This window comes from Hemibagrus wyckioides, linkage group LG23 (assembly GCF_019097595.1).
Source record: "Hemibagrus wyckioides isolate EC202008001 linkage group LG23, SWU_Hwy_1.0, whole genome shotgun sequence".
NCBI classification, from domain to species: Eukaryota; Metazoa; Chordata; class Actinopteri; order Siluriformes; family Bagridae; genus Hemibagrus; species Hemibagrus wyckioides.
In genome coordinates this window covers 19298190-19311849 of record NC_080732.1, presented here as the reverse complement: position 1 = coordinate 19311849, position 13660 = coordinate 19298190, and the positions used below count along the sequence as shown (strand labels likewise).

The window sequence follows — 13660 nt, the reverse complement described above, 5'->3', positions numbered from 1 at the left end:
TAAACCATTTTTATTCAATAGTGCAGCTTTAAATCTTTTAAAGAAAATAACAAACATATACTGTATATTTATATTTATAAGAAAACAGAATTCATTCAGCTCTACTGTGGTGAAGGACGTTCATATGGTTTGATGTTGGAGATACTGATAGTGTATCATGGAGTAAAGATTAGTGTGCGATCTCTAAAAACACACCAGGAATGTTTTGGAAGACCAGGAATGTTTCGGAAGACAAAACTATTCCAGATTAAAGGATGTAAGGAACGCTATAAGAGCAGAGCTGTGTTCATACACACACCAAACCACTTTCTACTGCTGCAGCTACTGCTGGACTTCCTGTAGATCCTGAGTGACCGATGTCTCGTCCAATCAGAGGGAAGAATTCTGTCCTTGTGTTTCCGGATTTGTTATTGTGTTCTGCACTCCTCTGCCACTGTCATTCATAGGCAGACACATGCATTTTTTCATTTTTGAAAATTTGGCAAAAAGTGAAGAGATTTTCAGCCTAACAGCTAATTAACGCTGTTAATTAAAGCGGCCCTGGACTAGAAAAGGCTAATATTTAAATGGTAATATTTAAACTTAGACAGTAATGTACATTATATTTCCAAAAGTTTTGGGACACCCCTCCAGATGATTGAATTCAGCTGTTGTTTTTCAGGGGTTGGGCTCGGCCCCTTATTTCAGTGAAAGGAACTCTTAATGCTTCAGCTTCATAATAAGACATTTTGGACAATTTCATGCTCTTTGTGGTAACAGTTTGGGGATGACCCCTTGTTCCAAAATGACTGCACACCAGTGACCAAAGCAAGGTCCATAAAGACATGGATGAGTGAGTTTGGTGTGGAGAAACTTGACTGGCCTGCACAGAGTCCTGACCTCAACCCCATAGAACACCTTTGGGATGAATTAGAGCGGAGACTGCGAGCCAGACCTTCTCATCCAACATCAGTGTCTGACCTCACAAATGTGCTTCTAGTGGAATGGTCAAAAATTCCCATAAACACACTCCTAAACCTTGTGGAAAGCCTTCCCAGAAGAGTTGAAGCTGTTATAGCTGTAAAGGGCGGGGCAACTCCATATTACATTCATGTGCATGTAAAGACAGACGTCCCAGTTTTGGCCTGGCTCACAGTCTCCACTCTAATTCATCCCAAAGGTGTTCTATGGGGTTGAGGTCAGGACTCTGTGCAGGCCAGTCAAGTTCCTCCACACCAAACTCACTCATCCATGTCTTTATGGACCTTGCTTTGGTCACTGGTGTGCAGTCATGTTGGAACAGGAAGGGGTCATCCCCAAACTGTTCCCACAAAGTTGGGAGCATGAAATTGTCTAAAATGTCTTGGTTTGAAGCTGAAACATTAAGAGTTCCTTTCACTGGAACTTAGGGGCCGAGCCCAACCCCTGAAAAACATCACCTGAACTCAATGATTTGGAGGGGTGTCCCAATACTTTTAGTAATATTGTGTAGCTAATTGTTTGAGTTAAAAATTTTTACTGTGATTACATTTTTCCAAAAATTAAACATAAAATATTCTCAGCACCTCTACACAGTCGGTTTAGCTTCAAAAACAGGGCTACAGATTAACTATCAAACTGAATTGTGAGGGACTAAACAAAAGAATTTAAATACAAAATTATCTTGAGTGGTTCAGTAATGTTAGATTTAACATTAAATTCAACCTGTGAGCTAGTTAAATATCTAATAGCTATCCATATATATATATATATATATATATATATATATATAGTTAGTTAGTTATTGTAAAGATGTTCGTGTAGAGATATTTGTATGCAATATTTAATAGCTTCTTTATTATTTTACGTGTATTATTTTCCATGATTTAAAAACACAACGACGTGGACAGCTCTATAATAGAATTTGGGTTTGTTCCATTTCAATATGGCGGAAGCTCTTGCGCCGCTATTTCTAGGGTAACAACCACATTACCCATGAATCCAATCGGACTACAACTTTACGTCATGTCCGAAACATCAGCAGTTTCCTGGGACATGACACAGTCGTTTAGATTAGAAAACACAGATTAATAGAAGAAGATTACGCGCTGTATTAGATCCAGACCGCGTTTAAATCATTTTTTGCACTTCAGGTTCGCCGGCTGAGTGAATTTAGCTGGTTGGAAATGGAGGCGGTGCCGCGAATGCCGATGATTTGGCTGGATTTAAAGGAGGCTGGAGAGTTTCAGTTTAGCTCGGCTGTTAAACAGGTGAGAAAGACTCGAACATCACGTTAGACCCGGAATAACACCATAAAGTGTCTCTTTAATTGACATCATTCGCGTTATTTCGGGCGGATACGCTAATAAGTGGTTAAACTTAGCCGAACATATTACGCTACTTAATTAGCTTTTTAGCTAACCATAATTGTGTTGTGTTTTTCCCCACCCGCATTCCGCCTCCTGCGTAATGATTGGATAATGTCTACTGATGGCTGTTAGGTATTTGCGTGAGCCCGTGAGACTGCCGTAGTAGCCAATTAGAGCCCATATGAGCGGGATACTATGAGCCAATCACAGTGTGGTAGGCGGGATTTGACGTAATACGGCCAGGAAGAATAGCGCGTGTGTGTCTATGTGCATGGCTAATGCTGGAACATGGGCGTAACCGACGTATTTTTATTCTAAATAATTCAAAATAAGAAATGACAAATGACTCAAACATTATCATTAAAATGGACGTATTTTCCTATAGGTTTTAAAGCAGAAACAGACTGTCACTGGTTTAATTGTAATGTTTAATTATAATATATAAATGTAATGTAATAATATATAAGCAGCATTTTTAATTTTTTAGTTTTAAAATCACTTTAATTTTAATTTTTAATTCAGTTGTGTTAATCTAAAGTGTAGGTTTTGTTTCAATCTGTTTAATCTGTTTTATTTATAAATATAATTTTTTTTTTTTGTTTGTTTGTTTGTTTTTTGTTTTAACATTAATATCTTGCCCTGTAAACTACCCCAGTCTAAGATTCGCTGTGACGTTTGATTCTTCCTCTTGGTTTGTAAGTTCATACTGAAGAATTACGGCGAGGATCCAGACAACTACAACGAGTCTCTGAAGAAGCTGGAACAGTTACGGCAGGTGAGTGAGTGATGGTAAAGATCTCAGTGGACAGTTCAGTTTCTCTCGAACTTCTCGTCTAACCTCTGGTCTTCTTTCTCAGAGCGCGGTGAACGTGACGCGGGATTTCGAGGGCTGCAGTACACTACGCAAATACTTCGGGCAGCTGCACTACCTGCAGAGCCGCGTGCCTTTGGGTCCCGGACAGGAAGCCGCAGTCCCGGTGTCCTGGTCAGATTTCCCAATTTCTGTCAAATTTATGAACATCACACACAGTGGTGGAAAGCTGCTCTGCTTATTTTTAGTCCATAAAGGATTTAAATTTTTCTAATTTTCAGAATAGACATCTACAAACTAGGCCTGAGTGATATGATGATATAATAAATCGATATTGTGTGGGTTTTTTATATTATATTAATGTTTGACTTTTTTCTTTCATTTTTAAATCCTCAGACTCAGTATTTCAGATATTGAAAACTGTAGCCCGCTGATTTATAGCTGAAACAGCTTGAACTCTGACGGAGATGAAAGCTGCTGTTAACTTAACTTAATCCTTCTGACCAATCACAATCCAGGATTCAGCAGCGCTGTGCTCACTGGTCTGTAGTTATACAAAATATTTTTGTTTGTTTCCTCCTCCACTAGGACGGAGATCTTCTCGGGAAAGACGGTGACGCACGATGACATCAGCTACGAGCAAGCATGCATCTTGTACAATTTGGGTGAGCGTCTGCTCCGTCACTGAATCACACAGACTCCATTGTGTGTTAGTGAAGAGTTTCCTGATTCCAGACATATTTGTGGGGTTTTTCTCATGCAGGAGCGCTGCATTCGATGCTGGGAGCGATGGACAACAGAGTGTCAGAAGAGGCAAGTGTTTTACTGGCAGGTGACCGATCGCACAGGTCAACCCCTAGCATTTTATCACCCTCTGCCTTCCTCTTTCTACTTTTGTTAAATTCTTTTACGTGTAATATTACTAATTATCATGAACTCACCTATAAAAGGGCTAAAGGGAAAAGTCCCCCTCTTCCAGTTTGATTATCTCCTGGTTTTAGTTTTTGCCAAAACAGAAGCTAAAAACAAGTTTTTATATTCCCAGCTGATCATCGCCGTCTTTAACAAGTATGGGGTTGTGTAATACCAGAGTTGTGAACCAATAACAAGGCTGTGCAATCCTAATAAGCAATATTGTGGCTTTTCAACATTTCACTGAGACAATCATAATGATCTGATCTTAGTAGTCTGGTGGGCATTTTGGAATGATCCGGAAATCTAAAACGTACCACATCAGACAGGGATGTTAATATGTAAATTACCCTTTGGGATGAATAAAGTTTCTATCTATCATATCTCACATTTTCAGGTTGTAAGAATGTGATTGTTCGGGAGTTATATCATCACGATCACGACTTTTCAAAGGGGTCGTGATAAAATAAACTGTTCGGAATCAGTACTGAATATTTCATTTGGGAATGTCATTTTAAATGTTAAACAGTTCAATTGAAATAATGATGCTTTTCAGTTTTAAGTCATATTTTGTAAAGAAAGCTCACTCTTTTTCTTTTTCAGATTGCTGACTCTTTGTTAGCAAATCTGTATATCGTAATCCTTCGTGTTGTCACAGACACACACACCACTTCTTGTTGCTTACTGGATGCTGTTGTCTCATGTCTCTTGCCTCACCTCTATTTGAATCTTCCTCTTGGCAGGGGATGAAGGTGTCATGTACACATTTCCAGTGCTCAGCTGGAGCCTTCACCTACCTGCGAGACCACTTCAGCCATAACTACAGCGTGGACATGAGCCACCAGATCCTTAATCTCAACATCAATCTCATGCTGGTACACACTCCTGCCTGCTCTCACAAACACACACTTTCATTAACACAGACACATTGGAGTGTATTAAATCAGATGATTTGTGTTTCCAGGGTCAGGCTCAGGAGTGTTTGTTGGAGAAGTCCATGCTGGACAACAGGAAGAGTTTCCTTGTTGCACGGATAAGTGCTCAGGTATGACCCAGAGTATAGAAATCTTGCCAGAAAACGCAAAAGTTAGAGCTTTACTTTTGATTGTTACAAAATGCCGACACTGGAGACTCCTTCCATACATGTTTTCAAAAATCTGTGTACCCTTTTTTAGGAGTTAAATATTTTTGTATATTGTTTTCACCCATCCAGATTAGTTTTGAAATATTTTTGGCCAGATTTAGAGAACAGTCACATTCCCATTGTGAATTATTTCATTTAATTTGACCTTTTGTTCTAATCTGAAATCCTTACCAGGCCACATTTGAACATCGCTCACAGAATCCAGTTCAATATTGTTTGCATTTATCTTGTTGCCTCTGTAACGTAATACGATCGTGTCCTAATTTGTTTCCTCTCCGTTTCCTTCAGGTAGTGGACTATTATAAAGAGGCTTGCCGTGCCCTGGAGAACTCCGACACTGCCTCGATGCTAGGAAAGATCCAGAAAGACTGGAAGAAACTGGTGCAGATGAAGATTTACTACTTTGCTGCTATTGCTCATGTAGGTATCTTGGTGAAAAATTATGACTTTGTAAAAATGGCAAAAAAAGTAGAGACGAGTCTTCAGAATTGTACTGAACACGATCACACATGAGAGAGACACATGGTATGACTGGAGTACTGTGAAACTCAGAAGTTTTGAGCTCATGGAGACAGACCGAGCGTGAGATTGAAAGAGATATAAGAATAAAATAAGAAGAATTTGTTTTAGACGTGGTCTTTTGTCTCTCCACAGCTGCATATGGGAAAGCAAGCTGAGGAGCAGCAGAAATATGGAGAAAGGGTAAACATCCCACTTTCATCACCCCTTTTTTACCTCTTAGACAAAGTCTCCTAATTCCTCTGAAACCTCTTCCTAATCAACTTAATTCAATAAGGATCCTTGCTACTGTGAACAGTGTATTATGTTTGTTGTTCCTCCACAGCTCGCTTATCTTCAAAGTTCACTAGACAAACTGAACGAAGCGATAAAGTTGGCTAAAGGCCAGCCGGACAGTGTTCAAGAAGCCTTACGCTTCACCATGGACGTCATCGGAGGAAAGTTAGTAACCAAGATCAGCACGTAGTCTCTCTCTTACCACAGTGCTAACAGTTTAAAAAATATAAAAGATGCTTGTTGGTGTTTTTTCTTTTTTAAATTTTAGATTTAACTCTGCTAAAAAGGACAATGACTTCATTTACCATGAGGCAGTGCCGTCTCTGGAGACGCTGCCTTCAGTCAAAGGTATTTTGAGTTGGTTTTTGAGTCTGAATGTAAATTTTAAAAAAGTTTTATGTTTAAACAAAAATAAATTACTTAAAACATTCATAATTTCTTCAGGTGCCCCGCTGGTCAAAGCCTTACCTGTGAATCCGACAGACCCCAGTGTGACAGGACCAGACATTTTCTCCAAGCTGGTGCCGATGGCTGCTCATGAGGCCTCCTCTCTCTACAGGTCAACATGAAACTGTGCTTCATAAGTAATTTATCCCACATTGAATTATTATTCCTACAGTAACTGTGCCTTAACCTTCAATAAACAAATTTTCGTCCACAGTGAAGAAAAGGCCAAGCTGCTACGAGATGTCATGGCAAAAATAGACAGCAAGAACGAGACTTTAGAGTGAGTAACAAACATCTGAGTGCAAGATCCTCTGAGTGTTTTGTTTCTAAACGTGCCAACATAACTAATCTTTTTTCAACAGACAGTTTATGGACTCTTTGAATCTGGACCCAGACTCTGTGGACAACATGGACATGTACAACAGCATCCCTTCTGTCCTCATGGAGAAATGTGCAGCTCTGAGTGTGAGACCAGACACAGTGAAGAGTCTCATACAGTCCATGCAGGGTTAGTGTGTTTCACACAGTTTATGAATAAAATATTGGGCCAGGATTAAATCCATAAAAGTGAACACTGTTTAATTTCTAGATCTGTGTTCTCCAGATAGATTATGCTCATTTAGCTCTCCATTTATTTCAGTATTATCAGGCGTGTTCACTGATGTGGAAGCCTCCCTGAGGGAGATACGGTCAGTGTTAGACGACGACGAAGCTGGTGACCGGAAGCTAGAGGAGGTAGCAGGGAAGCAGAGTGTCCCAGCACAGCTTGCTGCCATTGCTGAGCTCCGTCGAGATCTTGAGAAATACCTGGAGGCTCATGAAAAAGCAAGCTTTACAAACACAGAGCTTCACCGGGCAATGAATCTGCACATTAGCAACCTGCGACTCCTCGGTGGACCACTGGACACTCTGAGAGAGGCCCTGCCCAGACCACAGCTTACTGAAGGTATGTGCTTGATCTTACTGTGGAAAGGTGACCTGTGCAAAAACTTGTAATCCAAACAAGTTGCTTCACAAAGTGAAAAACATTCATTTGCTGCAATTTCTTCCAGATGAAGTAGCAGGTCTCCAGTGCATGAAAAGGATTCTAGGTAAAGTACAGGAAATGAAAGACCAGCGCAGTTCCCTTGAGAAGCAGCTGAGGGAACTGATCCAGCAGGACGACATCACTGCTGCATTAGTCACCACCGAGAGGGCTGATATGAAGGTATAGGATTAGAATTTATCTTGCTTCCCAGACTGATGTGATTCTCAATAGTTTAAAGACCAGTATACTAGATATATTTTGTGGATAATTTTTGTTGTATATTTGTTGTTTTGTTTACTCAGAGGATATTTGAGGAGCAGCTGAAGAAGTACGAACAGGTAAAGGTGTACATTGATCAAAATCTAGCTGCTCAAGAGAACATCCTGAAGGCACTGACAGATGCGAATGTCCAGTATGCAACAGTACGTAAGAGCCTGGCCGAGACGGAACACAAGTAAGAGTTAAGAGGGACAGGTTTGTTTTGCTAAATGAACTTTTGTTGAAATTCTTGCCTTATACTCATGTTTCATGTTTAATGTGCAGATGGAACAGTACAGTGCAAATGCTTGTTGCTTCTTATGAAGCTTATGAAGACCTGATGAAGAAATCGCAGGAGGGAAAAGAGTTTTATGAAGACTTGGAGGCTAAGGCTTCCCGCCTCTTAGAAAGGGCTAAGACCATTTGCAAGACCAGGGAAGAAGAGAGAAAAGCCATTTTGGACAAGTAAGGGCCAGTGTATTAAGTGTAAATGTTATCTTCACCTTTACTGTCCCTTTGTCTTTCTCCATCATTCATCTCACCCAGCCTTATTTAGAAAGGGCAAGGCTTGATGTAATCATTGGTTTGTGGTAGTTGGTGTTATTAGTTGGTTTAAAATAACCTTGCATGCTCAGTAACCTTCATTGGTTTCCAATTTCTTGCAACAGGGAGATCCAAAAAAAGATTCCTCAAAGGCCCACGGCCCCAAAGCCAGCACAAAAGAAAGCCCCAGATATGGATTCCTCTGGCATAGATGACCCCGAAATAGCCAAGCTCAATGCTGCCATTTTAGCCTTAGGTGGAGACTTACCAGAAGATCTTCGTAGTTTGCCTCCTGAGCTTGCTCTGCCTATGATACCAGAGGCTTTTCATCCAGGGGCAGCTGCTCTATATGCACCTCCAAGATTTCCTCCAAACCTACCACCTCCTGAACTTCTTGCACAAATCTCTCGTTTTACAACTCTTCCCCCAACCCAGGGCTTCAACCACAGTCTACCACCAGGCCCCCTGCCCCAGCAACATCAGGTTCCTCAGATGCCCAACCCTCAAATCTCTCAGCTTTCCTCAGTGCCTGGGTATTGCCCTCCATCTTTACAAACCCAGCCTGCTGTATCAGGCACACAAACTCCCATTCGCACATCCACCACGACTGTGGACAGTGTGCAAACACCAATTCCCAGCTACACTCCAACACCAGGACAGCCAGCTATGCCTGCTGCCCCTGGACACCCTATGCCCACTCCTGCAGTGTATAATCCCCCCTCTGCATTGGCTTCTCAGCCTCAATATTTGCAGCAGCCTGGTGTTCCTGTGAGTCAGCCACCTCAGGGAGTACAAGCACCTCAACCACAGTCACATCCTCCTCAACCATTTCCCCAAGGTCGTGGTCAGGGGCAACCACAACCGAGCCCACCACAGCCATTGTTCCAAACGGTGCCAGCTCGGCAGCATCTACCTGCACCTGTAACTGGGCCTCAACTCCCACAACAAACTCAGCCCCACTATCTACACCACATGGCGCAACCAAGACCACCTGGGCCGCCTATTCTTCAGCAACGACCATTTAATATTCACTCTGCACCATCTGCACTGCCTCAGCAGGTGTACCCTCCTGTCTCTTTTGTTCCTGGTTGCCAACCTGTGAATGCCATTGCCCCAAATCAGCTGCCTCATCATTCCATGCAACCACAAATGCCCCCGACCTCCCAGCCAGTGCCTCAAGTTTCTATGCCACATTTACCAAATGTAAAACAAATGCCCCCTTGTTCCCAGTCCTATATGCCCCCACTCAATCAGCAAGTGCATCCTATTCCTCCTTCACAAACGGTCCTTTCCTCACAGCAGGTACCACCTCCTCAACAAATACCTCCACTTTCTCAGCAACAAATGCTACCACCTTCCTCCCAAATGTCTCCTCCCACTCACCTGCAAATGCCTGCAGTTTCCCAAGCAGGGCTGCATTCTTCTCATCCACCGGTATCTGCAGTTTCCCAGTCTTTACCTCATCCATCTCGCCCACCAATGCACAGCATTTCCCAACCATTACCACACCCCTCCCATCAACAAATTCATCCTCCCTATCAGCCAGTATTTCCAGCAAACACACAAAGGGTTCCAGTCCCTGTCCAGCCTCAGTTACCTCCAGCCTCACAGTTCCCAGTGCACACCAATGCTCTCCATTCACAGCCCCATGGCAAGATTCCCTCACAAATCCCTCCTGGTCCTCATCCTTCAGTGCCCTCACAAATGACCCAGCAACCTATCAACTTGCCTCAACACCATCTCCCTCCTCCCGCTACACCTGTGGGTTATCCTGGTGGTATTCCTATAGTTCCCCACCAATCCACAATTCCTCAGCAGCCGCAGACTCTGCCTCCACAGGTACCATCAGGGGCACCAGCCCCCTACCCTGGACCACATGCTGGGATCATTGCTCCTGGACCAATACAGCATTCCGGACCAGTCGTTACACCTGGACTCCAGACACTTCCTCAGGCTATTATCCCACCATCTTCAGCTGCACCAGGGGCTACACCAAGCAATGTCCTGCCTGCCCTCTCACCTTCTCCATCACCAGGGCCCTCCTCACTAGGTATTGTGCCTCAGAGACCCTCTCCTGCTCTCACACCTGTTGCAGGTGCAGCGATACCACAGACTGCAACAACACCCCTGCCCTCATCTGGCCCCTTGCCATCATCCAACTCACTGTTTCAGCACCAGAATTCCAGTACAGATGATCTTCTTTCTTCAAGCCCTGAGAGCCAACATGGTGGTAGCAAAGACACTGCCAATGTCTTATTACCCACCAAGGCTGATCCTCAAGATGAACAGCTTCGCAAGAAATCAGAGGGAGTGAAGATCATTCAAGGTGATCCATACCAGGCTCCAGAAAGGGTCTCGCAGCTGTGTGCAGAGCTTGAAAGATTTCGTTCAACTGTCCAATCTTTGGAGCGTCCCTCAGGAGAGGGAGGTTTATCAGAACTTGATGCTCGGTGGAAGGAGCTACAAGACCAGCAAGAGAAAGATTCTCGCCAGCTTTCTATCGCTATAGCCCGGTGCTACACCATGAAAAACCGCCACCAAGACGTCATGCCTTACGACTGTAATCGAGTTGTTCTGCACTCTGGCAAAGATGACTACATCAATGCAAGCTTTATAGAGGACCTATCGCCATATTGTCCACGTCTCATTGCAACCCAGGCGCCCCTTACTGGAACTGCTGCTGATTTCTGGCTCATGGTCTATGAGCAGAAAGTGTCTCTAATTGTAATGCTGGTGTCTGAGCAAGAACTTGAAAAGGTAAGGCCCACCTACTCAAAGCCTCGTAATGTCATACCATGCTTAAATTTTTAAGTCATAAGCAATCTTTTTGGTTTCATTTACAGCAAAAAGTTCTGCGGTACTTTCCATCAGAAAGAGGACAGCAAATTACTCAAGGCTCAATCACACTCAGTCTGACAACCCAGAAAAACACAGCCACTCATGTGGAGCGCATGATTGGACTGCAGTATCGAGATCAGAGTTTGAAGCGTACAGTCATCCACCTACAGTTCACATCGTGGCCTGAGCTGTAAGGATCAAACACAAAAATACCCAGGGTTATCCTTAAAGAATTTTGGGAAGCACCGTGTAAACATAGCTTCTTTCCTCTTTTTTCCCTCGAAACAGCGGATTGCCAGAGAGTAAAAGTACCCTCATTCGCTTCATTCAGGAAGTTCATGGACATTACCTTCTCCAGCGCCCTTTACACACACCTGTCGTGGTGCACTGCAGGTGAGTTTTTCGAACATACAATCCTTGGTATTCGAAACTTCAACACATTTACCATGACTGCTTGTGATTTTCAGTTCTGGCGTTGGTCGAACCGGAGCCTTCTGCCTGTTGTATGCTGCATTACAAGAGCTGGAGGCTGGGAATGGTATACCTGATCTATCCCAGTTGGTGAGGAAGATGAGACAACAGAGGAAAAACATGCTACAGGAGAAGGTGTGTGTAACATCTACAAACAAGCCTATTTTTGAATTTGATTGTAATTCTGTTTCTTTACTGACAGCGTCTGTGTCTAGACTAGTGTTAATCTAAATTCTGTGTAAAATCTGATAAGCTGAGGCTTCTGGTGTAAAACCTGTTGGTGTTTTGTTTAGTTACACCTAAAATTCTGCTACGAGGCGGTCCTGAAACATGCGGAGCAAGTGCTTCAGCGTCGTGGCATCATCACCACCCCGAGCCAAAAGTCCACAAACAGTACAGCAGTTAAGGTGAAACACTTTAACCATTGGTGTAAAAATTTGAATATTTGTATATATATTTTTTTTTTAGGGTTAATGAACTCTGATTTAATTGTAACCCTTTCATGTGTCTGTACAGCAGTATTCACAGCCAGAGGCTCAGGATATCGTTCTTGGAGGTGATATGCCAATTAGCTCCATCCAGGCTACGGTTGCTAGGCTCAGTATCCGTCCACCCAGTGTAGAGTCTGACCAGGACCCAAATCAGGACCCAATGCCTTCTATTGCTGCAGGACTAGAACCCAACTTGACACTAGTCCAGGACCTCCAAGCTTCTCTCACTGACACTGTTCCTGCCTCACTAAGTCCCCCAATTTCCTGCCCTACTTCTCCAGGTAAGATGCAGTCCCCTTCTCCTCCTAACCACCCGGGTAATGGGTTCGAGGGACCCGCACCAATGCCAATATCCGACAACCATGCCGCGCCAGAAGTCGTTCCTCCAGCGCTGTCATCCCTAGACCTCCTGGCTTCGCTAACACCTGAAGCTTTTACACTTGACAACGGTTGTCGTGGCAAACAGAGAATCAGCAAACAAAGTTTTTTCCAGGCGCAAGAAGGCCAGGGTCTGCAGGGTCCTCCGAATGGAGATGACCCACTCAGCACCCTGGATCCCCTCTGGACTCTCAACAAGCCCTGACTTCCTGCAATCTCTTTTAATGAGGCCACTTCTGTTTATGCCTCTCAGTGTTCTGTATTTCCAGATCACTCTACCATTTAGCATTTCAATGCTTTTCAGCTAGATAACAGCCTTTATTAGTTGAATCCGTTAAGGAGAAGGGAAATGCCAAGATCCTTGTCCATGACCTGGACGTCTTGGACCACCTCACTGTGTGTCGGTCCCTGTGTACATCTTGGAATCTGCACCTTTCTGGTATTGCTCTCCTTCTTACTTAAAGCTGTTTCCCAGCATGCAACACCTCTTCTGAATATCAGTCAGGCCTTCTAAATGGACATTCACACCTAATGTCTTTACATGGATACAAAAAGTCATGGAAATGAAAGTGTGGGCTCAGCGAGCACTACAGACAATAGATTTATTGGAGTTGTGGTTCGCTTTAATCTCAAACTGAAAAAATGGTATTTGAAAGAGGAAGTTCACCAGTTCAGCTTGTAAGTCTTCAACATGTGACTGACAAGATTTCTAAATTCTACTGTCTAGACTCCCTTCATTCTACTTTGCTGCTTGCCTTGTGACCTATTTGGTGTCAGCTAGGACCAAGCTGAATAATAGAAAAATTAATCTGACAAAAAGTGCTAACTTTATATTAGCATACAACTGAAAAAAGCAAGTGAGGACCAGTTCCCAGAATCACATTTAAGTAATGCTAGCTGCCTTCTACTAACATTTATAAGCTAACTTCTAGTGTTAGCTGTTTTTGGGAGTATTTGCTAACTTTCTGTACGGCTAAGTGACGCTGGTATGACGCTGTGTACCCACTTTCCTTATAACACATTATACACCTTATAACTTATTTCTGATTCGGCACACCTTGACATTGAGTTGATTTGTTCTGCCTTGTTAAATGTTGTAAATACATCTTAATTAAAAACTGCTCATCAAATCATTCCTTACCTGTGCTGTCTTTACTCGGAACAAACAATAATCACACATCCTTGCTGATGAAATAACCTAGGACAAGGACAAGTCAC

At 43.0% G+C, this 13660-nt stretch overlaps 2 protein-coding genes across 4 annotated transcripts in view; both read left to right on the top strand.

The window, feature by feature from the left end:
- LOC131344081 (uncharacterized) overlaps positions 1-13660 on the top strand; it is a 95182-nt gene that overhangs the window by 55431 nt on the left and 26091 nt on the right. The window lies entirely within an intron of this gene.
- Positions 1977-13575, top strand: ptpn23a (protein tyrosine phosphatase, non-receptor type 23, a). 3 transcript variants are annotated; one of them, XM_058376030.1, is made up of 24 exons: positions 1977-2228; positions 3028-3102; positions 3185-3312; positions 3727-3803; positions 3902-3951; positions 4794-4925; positions 5015-5095; positions 5483-5614; positions 5849-5896; positions 6039-6154; positions 6258-6337; positions 6434-6548; positions 6651-6716; positions 6799-6944; positions 7077-7382; positions 7489-7643; positions 7766-7917; positions 8007-8186; positions 8390-11021; positions 11108-11292; positions 11391-11495; positions 11570-11708; positions 11867-11980; positions 12093-13575. In XM_058376030.1, the coding sequence occupies exons 1-24, from the start codon at positions 2145-2147 to the stop codon at positions 12645-12647; spliced, it is 5853 nt and encodes a 1950-aa protein (XP_058232013.1). In that variant the 5' UTR covers positions 1977-2144; the 3' UTR covers positions 12648-13575. The 3 variants fall into 3 exon arrangements, with proteins under 3 accessions (XP_058232013.1, XP_058232012.1, XP_058232014.1); XM_058376029.1 differs by having other exon boundaries at positions 12090-13575; XM_058376031.1 differs by lacking the exons at positions 1977-2228; positions 3028-3102; positions 3185-3312; positions 3727-3803 and having other exon boundaries at positions 3922-3986; positions 12090-13575.

What these genes read in the sequence shown, in the direction of transcription:
- ptpn23a (XM_058376029.1), top strand. Translation starts at nt 2,145, where the DNA reads ATGGAGGCGGTGCCGCGAATGCCGATGATTTGGCTGGATTTAAAGGAG. An exon ending in AGCAGAAATATGGAGAAAGG is followed by an intron (nt 5,897 to 6,038) that starts GTAAACATCCCA and finishes GTTCCTCCACAG; the next exon opens with CTCGCTTATCTTCAAAGTTC. An exon ending in CCTGTCGTGGTGCACTGCAG is followed by an intron (nt 11,496 to 11,569) that starts GTGAGTTTTTCG and finishes TGTGATTTTCAG; the next exon opens with TTCTGGCGTTGGTCGAACCG.